Source organism: Nerophis lumbriciformis, linkage group LG24 (genome assembly GCF_033978685.3).
Source record: "Nerophis lumbriciformis linkage group LG24, RoL_Nlum_v2.1, whole genome shotgun sequence".
In the NCBI taxonomy this organism is placed as follows: domain Eukaryota; kingdom Metazoa; phylum Chordata; class Actinopteri; order Syngnathiformes; family Syngnathidae; genus Nerophis; species Nerophis lumbriciformis.
Genome location: NC_084571.2, coordinates 12106695 through 12124220, shown reverse-complemented (window position 1 = coordinate 12124220; position 17526 = coordinate 12106695). Strand labels below are relative to the sequence as shown.

General features: G+C 38.4%; 1 protein-coding gene across 1 annotated transcript in view; it reads right to left on the bottom strand.

Moving 5' to 3' along the window:
- grapa (GRB2 related adaptor protein a) overlaps window positions 1-17526 on the bottom strand; it is a 111989-nt gene that overhangs the window by 77343 nt on the left and 17120 nt on the right. The window contains exons 2-3 of the mRNA XM_061981591.1: window positions 16974-17071; window positions 13499-13618 (exon numbers count right to left, since the gene is read on the bottom strand). Of these exons, the coding sequence (XP_061837575.1) occupies window positions 13499-13618; window positions 16974-17071 (218 nt within the window). The remainder of the gene's footprint in view (window positions 1-13498; window positions 13619-16973; window positions 17072-17526) is intronic.

Below are 17526 nucleotides of genomic sequence, written 5' to 3'. Positions count from 1 at the left end.
TGAATATAAGTTGAAAAGGATTTGCAAATCATTGTGTTCAGTTTTTATTTACCATTTACACAACGTGCCAACTTCACTGGTTTTGGGTTTTGTATATAGTCCTTTCAAATATATAAATAACACGTAGCATGTCTACTTATAGTTTTATGGGCTGAAAAGTGTTGAAAGAATCAGCTTTTTTTTTTTTTCTTCGCGTTCTTTTCTCTACGCTTGGATGCTAAAATCCTACGCTGTTGCCATTCCTAATAAAAATAGTGTAGATTTAGCGCCCGATTGAAATTGATGTTTCTTCCTCGTTTGGACGCCTTTTTGAGGCCCGTAACATGCACGAAAAGTCCCCATATTTTGCAGGCACGTCAGGTATGGCACAAATGAGTGGCGGTCCAAACAATTAAGATTTTAAAGGTGGGTTAGGGTAAAGATTAGGGTTAGGGTTATCCCTAACCCTACCAGTTTTGCGTATCAACAAGAAAACTGCAGGAGACGTCTATCATGACGGAACGCACATAAAATTCTCAGGAACCCATACCTGAAAACGAACAGGAAGTCGGCCATCTTGGTTTTTGTTTGCCGTTTTTTCGGCGAGAAAAAGGGGTCGTACTTTAAGGAAGTCCTCCTTGGGACTTTGACCAAATGAGTCGTGGTTAAAATTACAGATACACATTGAGGTGGTGTTAAATTGCGATCAAATCTTTCCTACGCCATAAGATGTGGGCGTGGCATGGCACCAAACTTTGCTCAGACGGCTTTTGGCCACTTTTAGGCGAAAAAAAAGGGTCGTAATTTAACGAACTTCTCCTAGGGACTTTGACCAATTGAGTCAGGTTAAAATTACAGATACTACACATATAGGCGATGATACATTGCAAACAAATCTTTCCTACGCCATAAGATGTGGCCGTGGTATGGCACCAAACTTTACTTTGACGGTTTTTGGCCATTTTTCGGAAAAAAAGGGGTCGCATTTTAAAGAAGAACTCCTCTTAGGGACTTTGACCAATTGAGTCGTGGTTGAAATTACAGATACTACACATATAGGGGATGATAAATTGCGAATAAATCTTTCCTACGCTATAAGATGTGGGCGTGGCATGGGGCCAAACTTTGCTCAGGCGTTTTTATTGGCCATTTTTCGGCGAGAAGAAGGGGTCGCATTTTTAAAGAACTCCTCCTAGGGACTTTGGCCAAATGAGTCAGGTTAAAATTACAGATACTACACATGGAGGCGATGATAAATTGTAGACACATTCTTCCTACGCCACAAGATGTGGGCGTGGTATGGCGCCAAACTTTGCTCGTTTGGTTTTTGGCGAAAATAAGGGGGTCATACTTTCAAAGACCTCCTTTGAGAGACTTTGACCAATTTAGTCGAGGTTAAAATTACAGATACTGCACATATAGGCGATGATAAATTGCGATCAAATTTTTCCTACTCCATAAGATGTGGCAGTGGTATGGCACCAAATTTTGATAAGACGGTTTTTGGCCATTTTTCGGCGAAAATAAGGGGGTCGCACTTTCAAAGAACTCCTTCGAGGGACTTTGACCAATTGAGTCGTGGTTAAAATTACACATACACATGGAGGTGAAGATAAATTGCGATCAAATTTTTTCTACTCCAAAAGATGTGGGCGTTGTATGGCGCCAAATTTTGGTTTGACGGTTTTTGGCCATTTTTCAGCAAAAATAAGGGGTCGCACTTTCAAAGACTTCCTCCTAGGGACTTTGACCAATCGAGTCGTGGTTAAAATTACAGATACTACACATGGAGGTGATGATAAATTGCAAATAAATCTTTCCTACTCCATAAGATGTGGGCGTGCCATGGCGCCAAACTTTGCTCAGGCGTTTTTTGGCCATTTTTCGTCGAAAAGAAGGGGTCGCATTTTCAAAGAACTCCTCCTTGGGACTTTGACCAAATGAGTCAGGTTAAAATTACAGATACTACACATATAGACGATGATAAATTGCAGACAAATCTTTCCTACGTCATAAGATGTGGGCGTGGTATGGCGCCAAACTTTTCTCGTTTGGTTTTTGGACATTTTTTGGTGAAAAAAAGGGGTCACACTTTCAAATAACTTCTCCTAGGGACTTTGACCAATTGAGTCAGGTTAAAATTACAGATACTACACATATAGGCGATGATACATTGCAAACAAATCTTTCCTACGCCATAAGATGTGGCCGTGCTATGGCACCAAACTTTGCTTTGACGTTTTTTGGCCATTTTTTGGAAAAAAAGGGTTCGCACTTTAAAGAAGAACTCCTCTTAGGGACTTTGACCAATTCAGTCATGGTTGAAATTACAGATACTGCACATATAGGGGATGATAAATTGCGAATAAATCTTTCCTACATCATAAGATGTGGGCGTGGCATGGCGCCAAACTTTGCTCAGGCGTTTTTTGGCCATTTTTTGGCGAGAAGAAGGGGTCGCATTTTCAAAGAACTCCTCCTAGGGACTTTGACCAAATGAGTCAGGTTAAAATTACAGATACTGCACAGATAGGCGATGATAAATCGCGATCAAATTTTTCCTACTCCATAAGATGTGGCAGTGGTATGGCGCCAAAGTTTGGTTTGACGTTTTTTGGCCATTTTTCGGCGAAAATGAGAGGGTCGCACTTTCAAAGAACTCCTTCGAGGGACTTTGACCAAATGAGTCAGGTTGAAATTACAGATACTACACAGATAGACGATGATAAATTGCAGACAAATCTTTCCTACGCCATAAGATGTGGCCGTGGTATGGCACCAAATTTTGCTTTGACGGTTTTTGGCCATTTTTCGGAAAAAAAGGGGTCGCACTTTAAAGAAGAACTCCTCTTAGGAACTTTGACCAATTGAGTCGTGGTTGAAATTACAGATACTACACATATAGGGGATGATAAATTGCGAATAAATCTTTCCTACGTCATAGGATGTGGGCGTGGTATGGCGCCAAACTTTTCTCGTTTGGTTTTTGGCCTTTTTTTGGCGAAAATAAGGGGTCACACTTTCAAAGAACTTCTCCTAGGGACTTTGACCAAATGAGTCAGCTTAAAATTACAGATACTACACATATAGGATGATAAATTCCAGACAAATTTTTCCTACGTCGTAAGATGTGGGCGTGGTATGGCGCCAAACTTTGCTTAGGCGGTTTTTGGCCGTTGTTTGGTGATAGGGGGGGGTTGGAATTTTAACAAACTCCTGCTAGGGACTTTGACCAAATGAGTTGTGGTTAAAATTGCAGGTAATACACATGGCGTTGATTATAAATTATGATAACATTTTTCCTACGTCATAAGATGTGGGCGTGGTATGGCGCCAAACGTTGCTTAAGGGATCGCACTTTCAAAGTATATACATATAAACATGATATATATACTGTACACATATATATATATATATATATATATATATATATACAACTATTATATAATTACATAATGCAAGGCTTATTTCTTCCAAAATGTGCTAGTTTGATGCTAATTTACATTGATTTTACCATAGACAGGATTCTTTTAGCATTAGCAATTTTACATGGCAATTTCATTCCCTCCAAATTTGGGAATGGAAAATACAATTAAAGGAGTCATAGTATGATTATTTTCTACATTTAAAATAGTTCCTTGTGGTCTACATAACATGCGTTTTCTAACATGTTTTATCGCTGCTTTCTGAACGTCTCTTCAGGATGCGCCGTTTTGTGGGCGGTCTTATTTACTTAGACTGTGTCTTCTCCCCGTCACCCATGTTATGGTTTTTAGCACTTCCATAGGGGTCTAATGACAGATATAAGTTTGTTTCAGAAAAGGCACCAGGGGAGAGTGCATGTGCATGTGCAAGCCAGTCTGCCCCAAAACAGGGGGATGGAGAAAAAGAAAGTACCTATTTAAAACACTGTGAACTACAATGGCGGACTCGTGCAAAGCACTTTGGGTACATTTACACCGCATATGGATTATCCGCTAATGTCACCAATGGCAAAAACGTAACTCGGCAGTATGAAGCAAGATTGTCTATAAATATCTACGCAATGCACCCGCGGTTTGACTTGAATTCTCGGCGCATATGCAGCAGGTACCAATGGGTAAGAAAAGTTGTTTTTGCGTAATAGGTCCCCTTCAAGATAATCAAACAGCTAGTGTGTAAGAAGTACAACACTTACAGTATAAACACTTGGTAGGCCGCAGCAAAACATACTTACATACGTAACATTATTTTACATGCAGTCGGCTTTCGGCCACCGGCTACATTTTTTCGAAAAGTTTGGACACCCCTGGTCTATGCAGTACTGCCATCTAATGTCTTGGAAGTGCAACTGCATTGCAAAGGAGACTCAAATGTAATCAGAAAACAAGCCAAAAGTATTTGGCCACCCATCCAAATGATGAGAATCAGGTGTCCTAATCACTTGGCCCGGCCACAGGTGTATAAAATCAAGCACTTAGACATGGAGACTGTTTCTACAAACATCTGTGAAAGAATGGGCCGCTCTCAGTGATTTCCAGCGTGGAACTGTCATAGGATGCCACTTGCGCAACAAATCCAGTCGTGAAATGTCCTCACTCCTAAATATTCCAAAGTCAACTGTCGGCTTTATTATTAGAAAATAGAAGAGTTTGGGAACAACAGCAACTCAGCCACCAAGTGGTAGACCATGTAAACTGACAGAGAGGAGACAGCATAGTACAAAGACTTTCTGCACAGTCAGTTGCTACAGAGCTCTAAACTTCATGTGACCTTCCAATTAGCCCACGTACAGTACGCAGGAAGCTTCATAGAATGGGTTTCCATGGCCGAGCAGCTGAATCTAAACCATACATCATCAAGTCCAATGCAAAGCGTGGCATGCAGTGGTGTAAAGCACGTCGCCACTGGACTCTAGAGCAGTGGAGACGCCTTCTCTGGAGTGATGAATCAGGCTTTTTCATCTGGCAATCTGATGGACAAGTCTGGGTTTGAAGGTTGCCAGGAGAACGGTACTTTTCGGACTGCATTGTGCCGAGTGTGAAATTTGGTGGAGGAGGAATTATGGTATGGGGTTGTTTTTCAGAAGTTGAGCTTGGCCCCTTAGTTCCAGTGAAAGGAACTTTGAATGCTCCAGGTTACCAAAACATTTTGGACAATTCTATGCTCCCAACCTTGTGGGAACAGTTTGGAGCGGGCCCCTTCCTCTTCCAACATGACTGTGCACAAGTGCACAAAGCAAGGTCCATAAAGACATGGATGACAGTCTGGTGTGGATGAACTTGACTGGCCTGCACAGAGTCCTGACCTGAACCCAATAGAACACCTTTGGGATGAATTAGAACGGAGACTGAGAGCCAGGCCTTCTCGACCAACATCAGTGTGTGACCTCACCAATGCGCTTTTGGAAGAATGGTGGAAAATTCCTATAAACACACTCCGCAACCTTGTGAACAGCCTTCCCAGAAGAGTTGAAGCTGTAAAAGCTGTAAAAGCTGTAAAAGGTGGACCCACATCATATTGAACCCTATGGGTTAGGAATGGGATGGCACTTCAAGGTCATATGTGAGTCAAGGCAGGTGGCCAAATACTTTTGGCAATATAGTGTATAACAATTGGACAGCACAGCTTATTTTTAAATATGACATTAAAAAATCCAATGTAATTATTAAACAATTCATTAACACCCACTAAAGAGCGAAACATTGGCAATGTGAACTTTTCCTGACGAGGTAGCAGGACTCAGTGACCAGCTCTTGGCGTTCATGGAAGGGTTAATTCCTCATGTGCCAGTTGGGACTTCAGCCTAAAGAGTCCTTTGCCTTTCCCAGCCACTCAGACACTAGTGATGACTGATGACGGGCGTGCACACAGCCAGGCGGCGTGACTCAGAGATAGCGGCGCTCATGTGAGCTGAGACTAATAGCGACGTGTTTGCACAGTCGTACTGTACACCTTCAGCGTGGACATGCATGTCTCAAAAGCATGCAAAGGTAAGGTAGTGATGAGATGATTATTGTAGGATTATGTCATTATTATTAATATTATTATATTATTAGTGTGTCTTTAAAACCTGGTGACACCTCTGTTTCGAACTTTAAATCAGGGTCCTTATACGCATCACAGTTTTGTGCTTAATGTTTGTAATAATGGCGTTATACAAAAACGGCATGCTAGTAACGAGCAATCTAATTAATGACGTTGTATAAAAAGTGGCATGCTACTTTTGATGTGGTTCTACGTACGAAGTCACTTTTTACTAATAAAAGCAGCAACCTAAAATAAACTTGGTATTAAATGGAAGGAGGCAACATCACCCAGCAAACAATGTGTAACACACATACGTACACACTACTACTACTACTACTACTACGAGGGGATAATGAACAACAAATCAATGAAGTGACACGCTTGCAATCCGACAATATTGTGGACAAGGAGACTACAGCCATGGAAGGACACCTATGCTCTTTATTAATCAGCGCTAACGAGGGTTGTCCTGATGCCAACATTTTTACCAAAATGTATTTTGTTGCTTTTCAAAATAAAGGGGACCACAAAAAAAAAAAAAAAAATGTACATATATATATATATATATATATATATATATATATATATATATATATATATATATATATATATATATATATATATACATATATATATATATATATATATATATATATATATGTATATATGTATATATATATATATATATATATATATATATATATATATATACAGTATATATATATACATATACATATATATATATAAATATACATATATATATATATATATATATATAGGCTTGATTTTAACAGAACATCTTATGATACATTAAACATGTTTCTTATTGCAATCAAAGAATAATTTAGTCCTTAAAAAAAAAAGTGAACATATTAGACAACTTGTCTTTTAGTAGTAAGAAAACAAACAAAGGCTCCTAATTAGTCTGCTGACATATGCAGTAACATATTGTGTCATTTATCATTCTATTATTCATCTATTTGTTCATTGTGTGAACGCTCCAAAGCATTCACACGTATGATTTTCTACACCAAAATTCATCTAATTATTCTTCTTTTTCTCCAGATTTTGACGCGCTCTATCTTCCACATTTTACACCCGATTCAAACCGTTCCAACTTCAAACCGTTCAGCCTTTTCGGGAATCGCAGGCTTTCCTTTGACAAATTCCAAAAATTCCCAATTTTCGTAGAATTCCAGGTTTTTCGTGACATTTTTCCCATTCAAAATGAGTTGGCCATTTTTTAAACTTCCACCATTTCCACATTTTTCAACCAATTCCAACCATTGCACCTTCAACACATTCCACTCATTCTGGAAATTTAAACTACCATTTTTTCCAAGTTCAAAACAATTCCAGAATTTTCCAAAATTCCTGGTTTATTCCCACCCTTTTTTTTGGCGACTACTCCTCCCACATTTTTCAACCCACTTCAACAGTTCCACCGTCAACACATTCCTCTTAATAAGGACAAAAAACGAAGTTGTTTTTTCAACTGGAAAAATTCCCGGTTTTCTCAAAATTCCAGGAATTCCGTAATACCAATTCTCAATTCAACATGTTACTACTTCAACATTTCTCGACCGATTTGAAAAATCCCAACACCAACCGTTTCAACTCATTTACACCATTCAAGTTTTTTACCATTACCAAAAAACTTCCCACTTTTCCCGAAATTCTCAATTTTTTGGGAAATTCCCATTAAAATCAATGGGACATTCTTCAAAGTTCCACAACTCCCACATTTGTCATCCGATTCAAACTGTTCCAACTTCAAAATATTCAGCCTGTTTGGGAATTGTGTGCTCTATTTCAACTATTCTAAAAAAAATTCCAGGATTTCAGTTCAACTTCAGCATTGGACTTCAGGACTTGCCTCATCTAGTTTACGGTTAATATCTGCTTACTTCCTGTTTTAACATGTTCTATCTACCCTTCTGTTCAAATGTAAAAATCACGTATTCCTCTGTTTGATACTTTACTTTAGTTTTGGATGATACCACAAATTTGGGTATCGATCTGATACCAAATGCAAATGACTGATTGAAGTTGTCATGAGTGAATAAAGAGCGGTGGTGTGTAAAATTACACCTTATTTTCATTAATACACATATGTTAGAAGTGCAATTTCAATCTTGCTGGTGTGCTTTTATTAGGAAAAAAAATAAGGGCAAGCAAAAAAACAACAACAGTTGTTTATTTCAACTATTTTCACCAAAATACGCATTGAGGCTTTTTAAGTGTGTTCTATCCGATTACTCAATTGATGGAACGATTAACAGATAGATAATTCGATTACTAAAATAATCGTTAATTTCTGCTCTAAATGAAAGATTAATTATTAAAGATTCAACTCCCTCTGAAGATTGAAGCCAATATGTCCAACTTCCAAGAGCAGCGCTTGAACGTCGCACGCTGAATTTGTCTCTTCCTATCAGTGACAGAGCAGGAAGGGGCTCGGTATGAATGTGTGCTGAACTTTCATATGAAGCTAGGTCCCTGTCGTTCATTAATTGACTCTGTTTTTTTGGCGCTTCTTCACACAAAACGAGGCCGATCCCTACGCACGGCATGACCTTTTTGGTCAATTGTGTATTTGCGACAAGGTCACACTGAAGGTCAAACTTTCTTCTCTGCTTCACCAGCACTTTGACCTTCTTTATTTGTGTGTCTCCTTGACTACTCATGTTAAAATGCATCTGTTTTTAAAGATCGATGTTAAAGCTTGGCCGAGTCAAGAGTGACTGCCACCAGGAACACACACACACACACACACACACACACACACACACACACACACACACACACACACACACACACCTGACCCACTTTTTGGACCATCCCCCCAGCAGGGAGATGCTAGAAGTGGATCAAAAAAGTCCCCTCTTTGCCAGGGACCTCTCTTTCCTTTCCAACTTTTGACTTCACACTTGAAATTTCTCCTCTCCTCCTCACAATCATCCTCGACTGTCAGCTCCTGACGTCAGCTCCTAGAGACCTGCTGGTGTGCCAGATCGTCTCACATCAGACCAGAGGCTTCCTGCTTCTGAGCCTGCGTCTAACAACCTTCTGTCCTCACTACTCCTGCGTCTGACACTCCCATCATGCACCTGGGCATCCACGTGCAAGATGCACAACATGACGTGTGCGTCTGAGATGATCCATGCAGGGATGTAGTCTACCTTTACAAACTCAAATATTTCCCAATTCATGTTTATTCACAACTTGCTGAAGGGTGACTTTTAACTTGAAGAGTTATTAAGTTGGTGCAACTAGCTTGCTAATCGCTAACTGGCCACTAGCTTGCTAATCGCCAGTTGGCAGCAAGGAAGGGCCGCTAATCGTTAGGAAGCAAACTAGGGACGTGAAAGTGCGAGCTGGCATCCAGCACGCTAATGCAAGCCGGCCACTGGCTTGCTAATCGCTAGCTGCCAGCTCAGGCCACTAATCGCTACGTGGCCACTAGCTTGATAATTGCCAGCTGCCAGCTAGGGCCACTCATTTCTTGGTGGCAACTAGCATAGCTAATCAATAGCTAACAACTCGAGCCGCTAAGCGCTAGCTGGGATTATATATGTATATATGAATATATATGTATGTATTTATATTTTAATGTATGCATGTTTATGTAACTACGTATGTATAGATACATATATATGTCTATGTATGTATAATATATGTATGTATATATGTACAGTATGTATGTGTATATATGTATGTATGTATGTGTATATGTATTTATATGTATGTGTATATGTGTATATACAGTATATGTATATATATATATATATATATATATATATATATATATATATATATATATATATATATATATATATATATATATATACATATATATATATATACATATATATATATATATATATATATATATATATATATATATATATATACATATATATATATATATATATATATATATATACATATATATATATATATATATATATATATATATATACATATATATACATACAGTAAAGCAAATAGAACTAGATGTTTCAATCCCTTTGGTAAGTAGGAACAATCTTGACGGTAGCAGTCGGTGTGGAGTGGTGAAAGGGAGGGTAAGTATGTCATTGGGGTCTTTGGGTGGGCACTCTGCTTCATCGACGTTTCATTGATTGAAGCCCACGACGTCTCCAGAGGGCTCAACGGTGTACCTAGCGTCCCAGGTACACCCCCCTCCATGCCATACCCTCCATATCCTGTCGGACTCTGCATGGCAGGGTCGTCCTTTTCCCTGAGTCAGGCTTAAGCTGTAGGTATATATATATATATATATATACCCTCCATATCCTGTCGGACTCTGCATGGCAGGGTCGTCCTTTTCCCTGAGTCAGGCCTAAGCTGTATGTATATATATATATATATATATACCTACAGCTTAAGCCTGACTCAGGGAAAAGGACGACCCTGCCATGCAGAGTCCGACAGGATATGGAGGGTATGGCATGGAGGGGGGTGTACCTGGGACGCTAGGTACACCGTTGAGCCCTATATATATATATATATAGTCGTGGTCAAAAGTTTACATACACTTGTAAAGAACATAATGTCATGGCTGTCTTGAGTTTCCAATAATTTCTACAACTCTTATTTTTTTGTGATAGAGTGATTGGAGCACATACTTGTTGGTCACAAAAAATATTCATGAAGTTTGGTTCTTTTATGAATTTATTATGGGTCTACTGAAAATGTGACCAAATCTGCTGGGTCAAAAGTATACATACAGCAACATACATTATCAATTTTGGTGATGTAGAAAAGATACAGTCAAATCAAATTAGCTTAATGGCATGGCCTCTTAACTTTGTGAGTGACTATGATTGACGACACCTGTTAACTTCTCTGAGGCCATTTAAATAGGGCTCATGTGATGCTGTCATTAGACTTGGTTACAAACACGACAATGGAAAAGTCAAAGGAACTCAGCACAGATCTGAAAAAACAAATCATTAACTTGAACAAGTCAGGAAAGTCACTTGGAGCCATTTCAAAGCAATTAAGGTCCCAGAAGAGCAACTGTGCAGACAATTGTCCGTAAGTATAAAGTGCATGGCACAGTTTTGGCACTGCCACGATCAGGAAGAAAATGCAAGCTATCACCTGCTGCTTAGAGAAAATTGGTCAGGATGATCAAGAGTCAATAAAGAACCACCAAAAAGCAGGTGTGCAATGAATTGGAAGTGTCCACATACAAGCGTGTTTTGCATCGCCAAGGACTGAGAGGCTACCATGCAAGAAGGAAGCCCTTGCTCCAGAAGCGACACCTTAAGGCTCGTCTAAAGTTTGCTGCTGATCACATGGACAAAGATAAGACCTTCTGGAGGAAAGTTCTGTGGTCAGATGAAACAAAAATTTAGCTGTTTGGCCACAATACCCAGCAATATGTTTGGAGGAGAAAAGGTGAGGCCTTTAATCCCAGGAACACCAGGCCTACCGTCAAGCATGGTGGTGGTAGTATTATACTCTGGGCCTGTTTCGCTGCCAATGGAACTGGTGCCTTACAGAGAGTAAAGGGGACAATAAAAAAGGAAGATTACCTCCAAATTATTCAGGACAACCTAAAATCATCAGCCCGGAGGTTGGGTCTTGGGCGCAGTTGGGTGTTCCAACAGGACAATGACCCAAAAATTCAAGCATAAGCTTGTGGATGGCTACCAAAAGCGCCTTATTGCAGTGAAACTTGCTAAGGGACATGTAAGCAAATATTAACATTGCTGTATGTATACTTTTGACCCAGCAGATTTGCTCACATTTTCAGTAGACCCATAATAAATTCATAAAAGAACCGAACTTCATGAATGTTTTTTGTGACCAACAAGTATGTGCTTCAATCACTCTATCACAAAAAAATAAGAGTTGTAGAAAGTATTGGAAACTCAAGACAGCCATGACATTATGTTCTGTACAAGTGTATGTAAACTTTTGACCACGACTGTACAGATATATGTCTATGTATGTATGTATGTATACAATATGTATGTATTTATATGTATGTGTATATATTAGGGCTGTGAATCTTTGGGTGTCCCACGATTCGATTCAATATCGATTCTTGGGGTCACGATTCGATTCAAAATCGATTTTTTTTTTTTCGATTCAACGCGATTCTCGATTAAAAAACGATATTTTCCCGATTCAAAAAGATTCTCTATTCATTCAATACATAGGATTTCAGCAGGATCTACCCCAGTCTGCTGACATGCAAGCAGAGTAGTAGATTTTTGTAAAAAGCTTTTATAATCGTAAAGGACAATGTTTTATCAACTGATTGCAATAATGTAAATTTGTTTTAACTATTAAATGAACCAAAAATATGACTTATTTTATCTTTGTGAAAATATTGGACACCGTGTGTTGTCAAGCTTATGAGATGCGATGCAAGTGTAATCCACTGTGACACTATTGTTCTTTTTTTTTTAATTTTTAGAAATGTCTAATGATAATGTCAATGAGGGATTTTTAATCACTTTTATGTTGAAATTGTAACTAATATTGATACTGTTGTTGATAATATTCATTTTTGTTTCACTACTTTTGGTTTGTTCTGTGTCGTGTTTGTGTCTCCTGTCAACTGCTCTGTTTATTGCAGTTCTGAGTGTTGCTGGGTCGGGTTTGGTTTTGGAATTGGATTGCATTGTTATGGTATTGCTGTGTATTGTTTTGCTGGATTGATTAATTAAAAAAAATTAAAATAAAAAAAAATAAAAATAATAAAATAAAAAAATAATAAAAAAATCGATTTTTTTTAAATTGAGAATCGATTCTGAATCGCACAACTTGAGAATCGCGATTCGAATTCGAATTGATTTTTTCCCACATCCCTAGTATATATGTATGTATATATGTGTATATTTATACGTGTATGTATGTATGTATGTATATATATATATATGTGTGTGTGTGTGTGTGTGTGTGTGTATATATATATATATATATATATATATATATATATATATATATATATATATATATATATATATATATATATATATATATTAGCCTATATTTAAAATAATAATAATGAATAAATAAAATACTAAAACTAAAACACAATCAGTAAAGCATAAGAAACACAAATTATGCAAAATGGTGGCTTTTCTAACAGCATATATATATATATATATATATATATATATATATACATATTTTTTTTTTTTTTTTTTTTAAACTAGATTTCAGTGTGTTTAAAAGTAATTTTTGAGCACACTCCACAATATTGCGATACTAAATATAACCCTGATCATTTTGGTCACAATAATCATGATAGGAAATGTTGACATCATTACATCGTGACTACAGTAGTACCTCAACTTGGGAGTATTTCTTTGTCATGCTTTTAAGTTGTGAATTTGAGTCATGAGCCTCCCCAACACTAGGGGGCGTAGTAGCATTAGCTCACAGCTACAGATGGACATAATTTTGTTTTCCAAGCATTGTGACGAGAGAAAGTGAGAGGAAGAGGTATGAATATTGTCCTCACCTGACGGACATGGAAAACTCCCCAGGTGCACTCTCACTCTCTCGCACCAGGAAGGCTCCACACTCTCTGTGTCTCAGTCGACTCTCCGCCACGCCTCGAGACACACGGCCCGCAAACCACCTGAGGGTGCGAGCACACGAAGGATATTTCACACAACATCTTTGGAGCACACGCCCCCTGCTGGCAGGCTGTCACTAAGTACAACTGCTGCTACTCAAGCTAAAAATGCACCTTTTTCTTATTTAAAAGTCCGACGTTTCCGTTTGTACTCGTTAGTTTTCATTGTTGTCATATTAGCATCTGTCGCTACACAACATGGCAGCCCAGCTGGTGCACGGCCGAGTGATGGAAGTGCACCAGCAACTACACACGCATACACACACACACACACACACACACACACACACACACGCACACACACGCACACTTGTATTTATTACCTTCTTGAGACCTCCGAAAAATGCCTCCCTCTTTAAGACCAGCCTTTCTAGATATATAAATATTTGTATTTACAACATTAATAAGATATACATACTATGCAAATATAAAAAAGCGTGTGGTGAAAAATGAGTTGGAATTTCACAAGAAAAAGGTCACAATTTCACAAGAAAAACTTAGAATTTTGTCAGTATTATAATAAAAGTCGTCATTTTACTCAACGAAAGTCAAAATGTCCCAAGAAAAACTGAACATTTGTGCAATACTATGATAAAAGTTGGAAATGTACTCAATAACAGTTGCAATTTTACTAGAAAAGCTTAAGATGTTGGCAATTTTATGAAAAGAGTCGTAATTTTACCCCACCAAAGTCACAATTTTATAAGACAACTTTAAAATGTTGGCAATATTATAACAATACTCGGAATTTTACTTGGCAAAATTATGACAAAAGTCGTATTTTACTCAAAAAATGTCACTGTTTTACAAGAACGACAAAAAAATTGGCAATATTGTGACAAATTTCAGAATTTTATAAGACAAATGTCACCATTTTGCATTAAAAAGTAATACTTTGACATAACAAAAGTAATAATTTTACGAGAAAACATTGCAATATCACAGAAACAGAAAGAATATGAGAAAAAAAGTCGACACATTGTGAGAAAAAGACTGTTTTTAGTTAAAAAAAATGTTTTTGAATTGTTTGTGTGTAATTGTTTTTTAATCTTCATTATTTACTTCAAGTTATTACAATATGTCTCTATAAACATATTTGTTTATTTATTTAAATAATTTTGGCCAAAGGGGGCATATTTCAATTTCTTACACACACTTGTTATTTCATATGTTGACCAGGCGGAGAGCACTTTTAAAACCGACACACAATCCATTCGAAAAATTGCCCCTTTTTAGGACCACCCTCATTTTGATTGATTTCACCACCAGGGGTGCAAATGAGATATTCTCTATTAGATGCAATACTTTTCTGTATTGGGTCCATAATTTATGTCATCACTTGTTCACACCTCCTCATATGGAAGCTACTTTTCCTTCTTGGTGTCTCAAGAAGGGTAGAAATACAAGAACACACACACACACACACACACACACACACACACACACACACACACACACACACACACACACACACACACACACACACACACACACACACACACTGTTAGCGGTTACATAAGTGAGCGTATGAGTAGGACGAGGCTGTCTTATGCTGGAGTGCAGATGTCCAAAGCAGAGCAGAAGATGCCTGGAGCAACACACACACACACACACACACACACACACACACACACACACACACACACACACACACACACACACACACACACACACACACACACACACACACACACACACACACTAATGAGCTGTAAACATAGACTACTGCTGGATGTGTGAAGTCTGTTTAGCTGCTTTACTGATGCGTTGTTTTGTGTACGTGTGTGTGTATATATATACATATATATGTGTGTGTGTAGTTTGTATACGTGTGTGTGTACACGTGTGTTTATGTGTACGTGTGTTTGTATATATATATGTGTGTGTGTACACGTGTGTATGTGTTTACGTGTGTGTGTGTATATATATGTATATGTGTGTGTATACGTGTGTGTGTATACATGTGTGTGTACGTGTGTGTGTGTATATGTATATGTGTGTATATACATGTGTGTGTAAATGTATACGTGTGTGTGTATATATATGTGTGTGTGTAGACACACACGTGTATACGTGTGTGTGTGTACATACATGAGTGTGTATACGTGTGTATACGTGTGTATACGCGTGGGGGTGTGTACATGTGTGTACGTGTGTATATACATGAGTGTGTATACGTGTGTATACGAGTGGGGGTGTGTACATGTGTGTACGTGTGTGTATACGTGTGTGCGTGTATACGTGTGTGTGTACGTGTGCGTGTATATATATGTATATATATATATGTGTGTGTGTGTATATACGTGTGTGTGTATACATGTGTGTGCGTGTGTGTATACATGTGTGTATACGTGTGTGTGTATATATGTGTGTATGTGTGATGTGTGTATACGTGTGTGTGTACACGTGTGTGTATACATGTGTGTGTATACGTGTGTGTATACGTGTGTGTGTATAAGTGTTTGTGTGTATACGTGCGTGTGTGTGCGTACACGTGTGTATGTGTGTACGTGTCTATACATGTGTGTGAATGTGTATATGTGTGTGTGTATACGTGTTTGTGTATATACGTGCGGGAGTGTGTACACGTGTGTACGTTTGCACGTGTGTATACATGTGTGTGAATGTGTATACATGTGTGTGTGTGTGTACGTGTGTCTGTGTGTATACATGTGTGTATAGGTGTATATACATGTGTGTGCGTGTATACGTGTGTGCATGTGTTTGGGTGTGTATATACGTGTGTGTTTGTGTGTATACGTGTGTGTGTAAATGTATACGTGTGTGTGTATGTATGTGTGTGTGTATACATGTGTGTGTGTATGTGTGCACGTGTATATGTGTGTGTGTACACGTGTATATGTGTCTGTATAGGTGTGTGTGTGTGTGTGTGTGTATGTGTGTGTGTACACGTGTGTATGTGTGTACCTGTGTGTGTGTATGTGTGTACGTGTGTCTGTTTATGTGTATACATGTGTGTATAGGTGCGTGTGGGTGTGTAAGTGTATATACGTGTGTGTGAATGTGTATACGTGTGGGTGCGTAAGTGTGTATAAGTGTGTGTGAATGTGTATACGTGTGTGCATGTATACGCGTGTGTGAACGTGTATACGTGTGTGTATACATGTGTGCGTGTATGTGTGTGTGTATACATGTGTATGTGTGTGTGTGTATACGTATGTGTGTGTGTGTATACATATGTATGTGTGTGTAAATGTGCGTGTATACGTGTGTATACGTGTGTGTATACATGTGTGTACGTGTATACGCGTGTGTATGTGTGTGTACATGTGTGCGAGTGTATATGTGTGTATGTGTGTGTATACATGTGTGTGTGTGTGTGTGTGTGTGTACTCACGCATGTGGCCGCAGGTTAATGTAGTTTTTGGGCACAAAGCCTCTCCTGTTGTGGAGCTCAGCTGTGTACCAGTTGGGATCATCCTCCATGTTGGTGATCTAGACAGACACACACACACACACACACACACACACACACACACACACACACACACACACACACACAGATAAATGAAGGCCCTGCCCATAATAACACTATTTGTTCACGTCGGGTAAAAAGGTAATGGTCCATCATTGGTCTTGCTCTTAATTAGAAAAGATGACGGCAGAGACAAATATGCCTTATTAAGTCATTAGTTAGCATAATTCATACTTCTAGAACAAAAATGATGGAATCGGCAGACTTGTTTCATTTTGTGAAAAAAAAAGCTGATAAGACATGACACAAAAATATAGTCATTTTTAATGGAAACTCCGCCCACACACACGTATTTGTGGCCTGCACCATGTTCATCATTTCACATGATAAAGTAGAATATGTCCGCCACAAAGGACACTAGATACAAGTGACCATTACCTGCTGTATCTAAATCCATTATTATTATTATTATCAG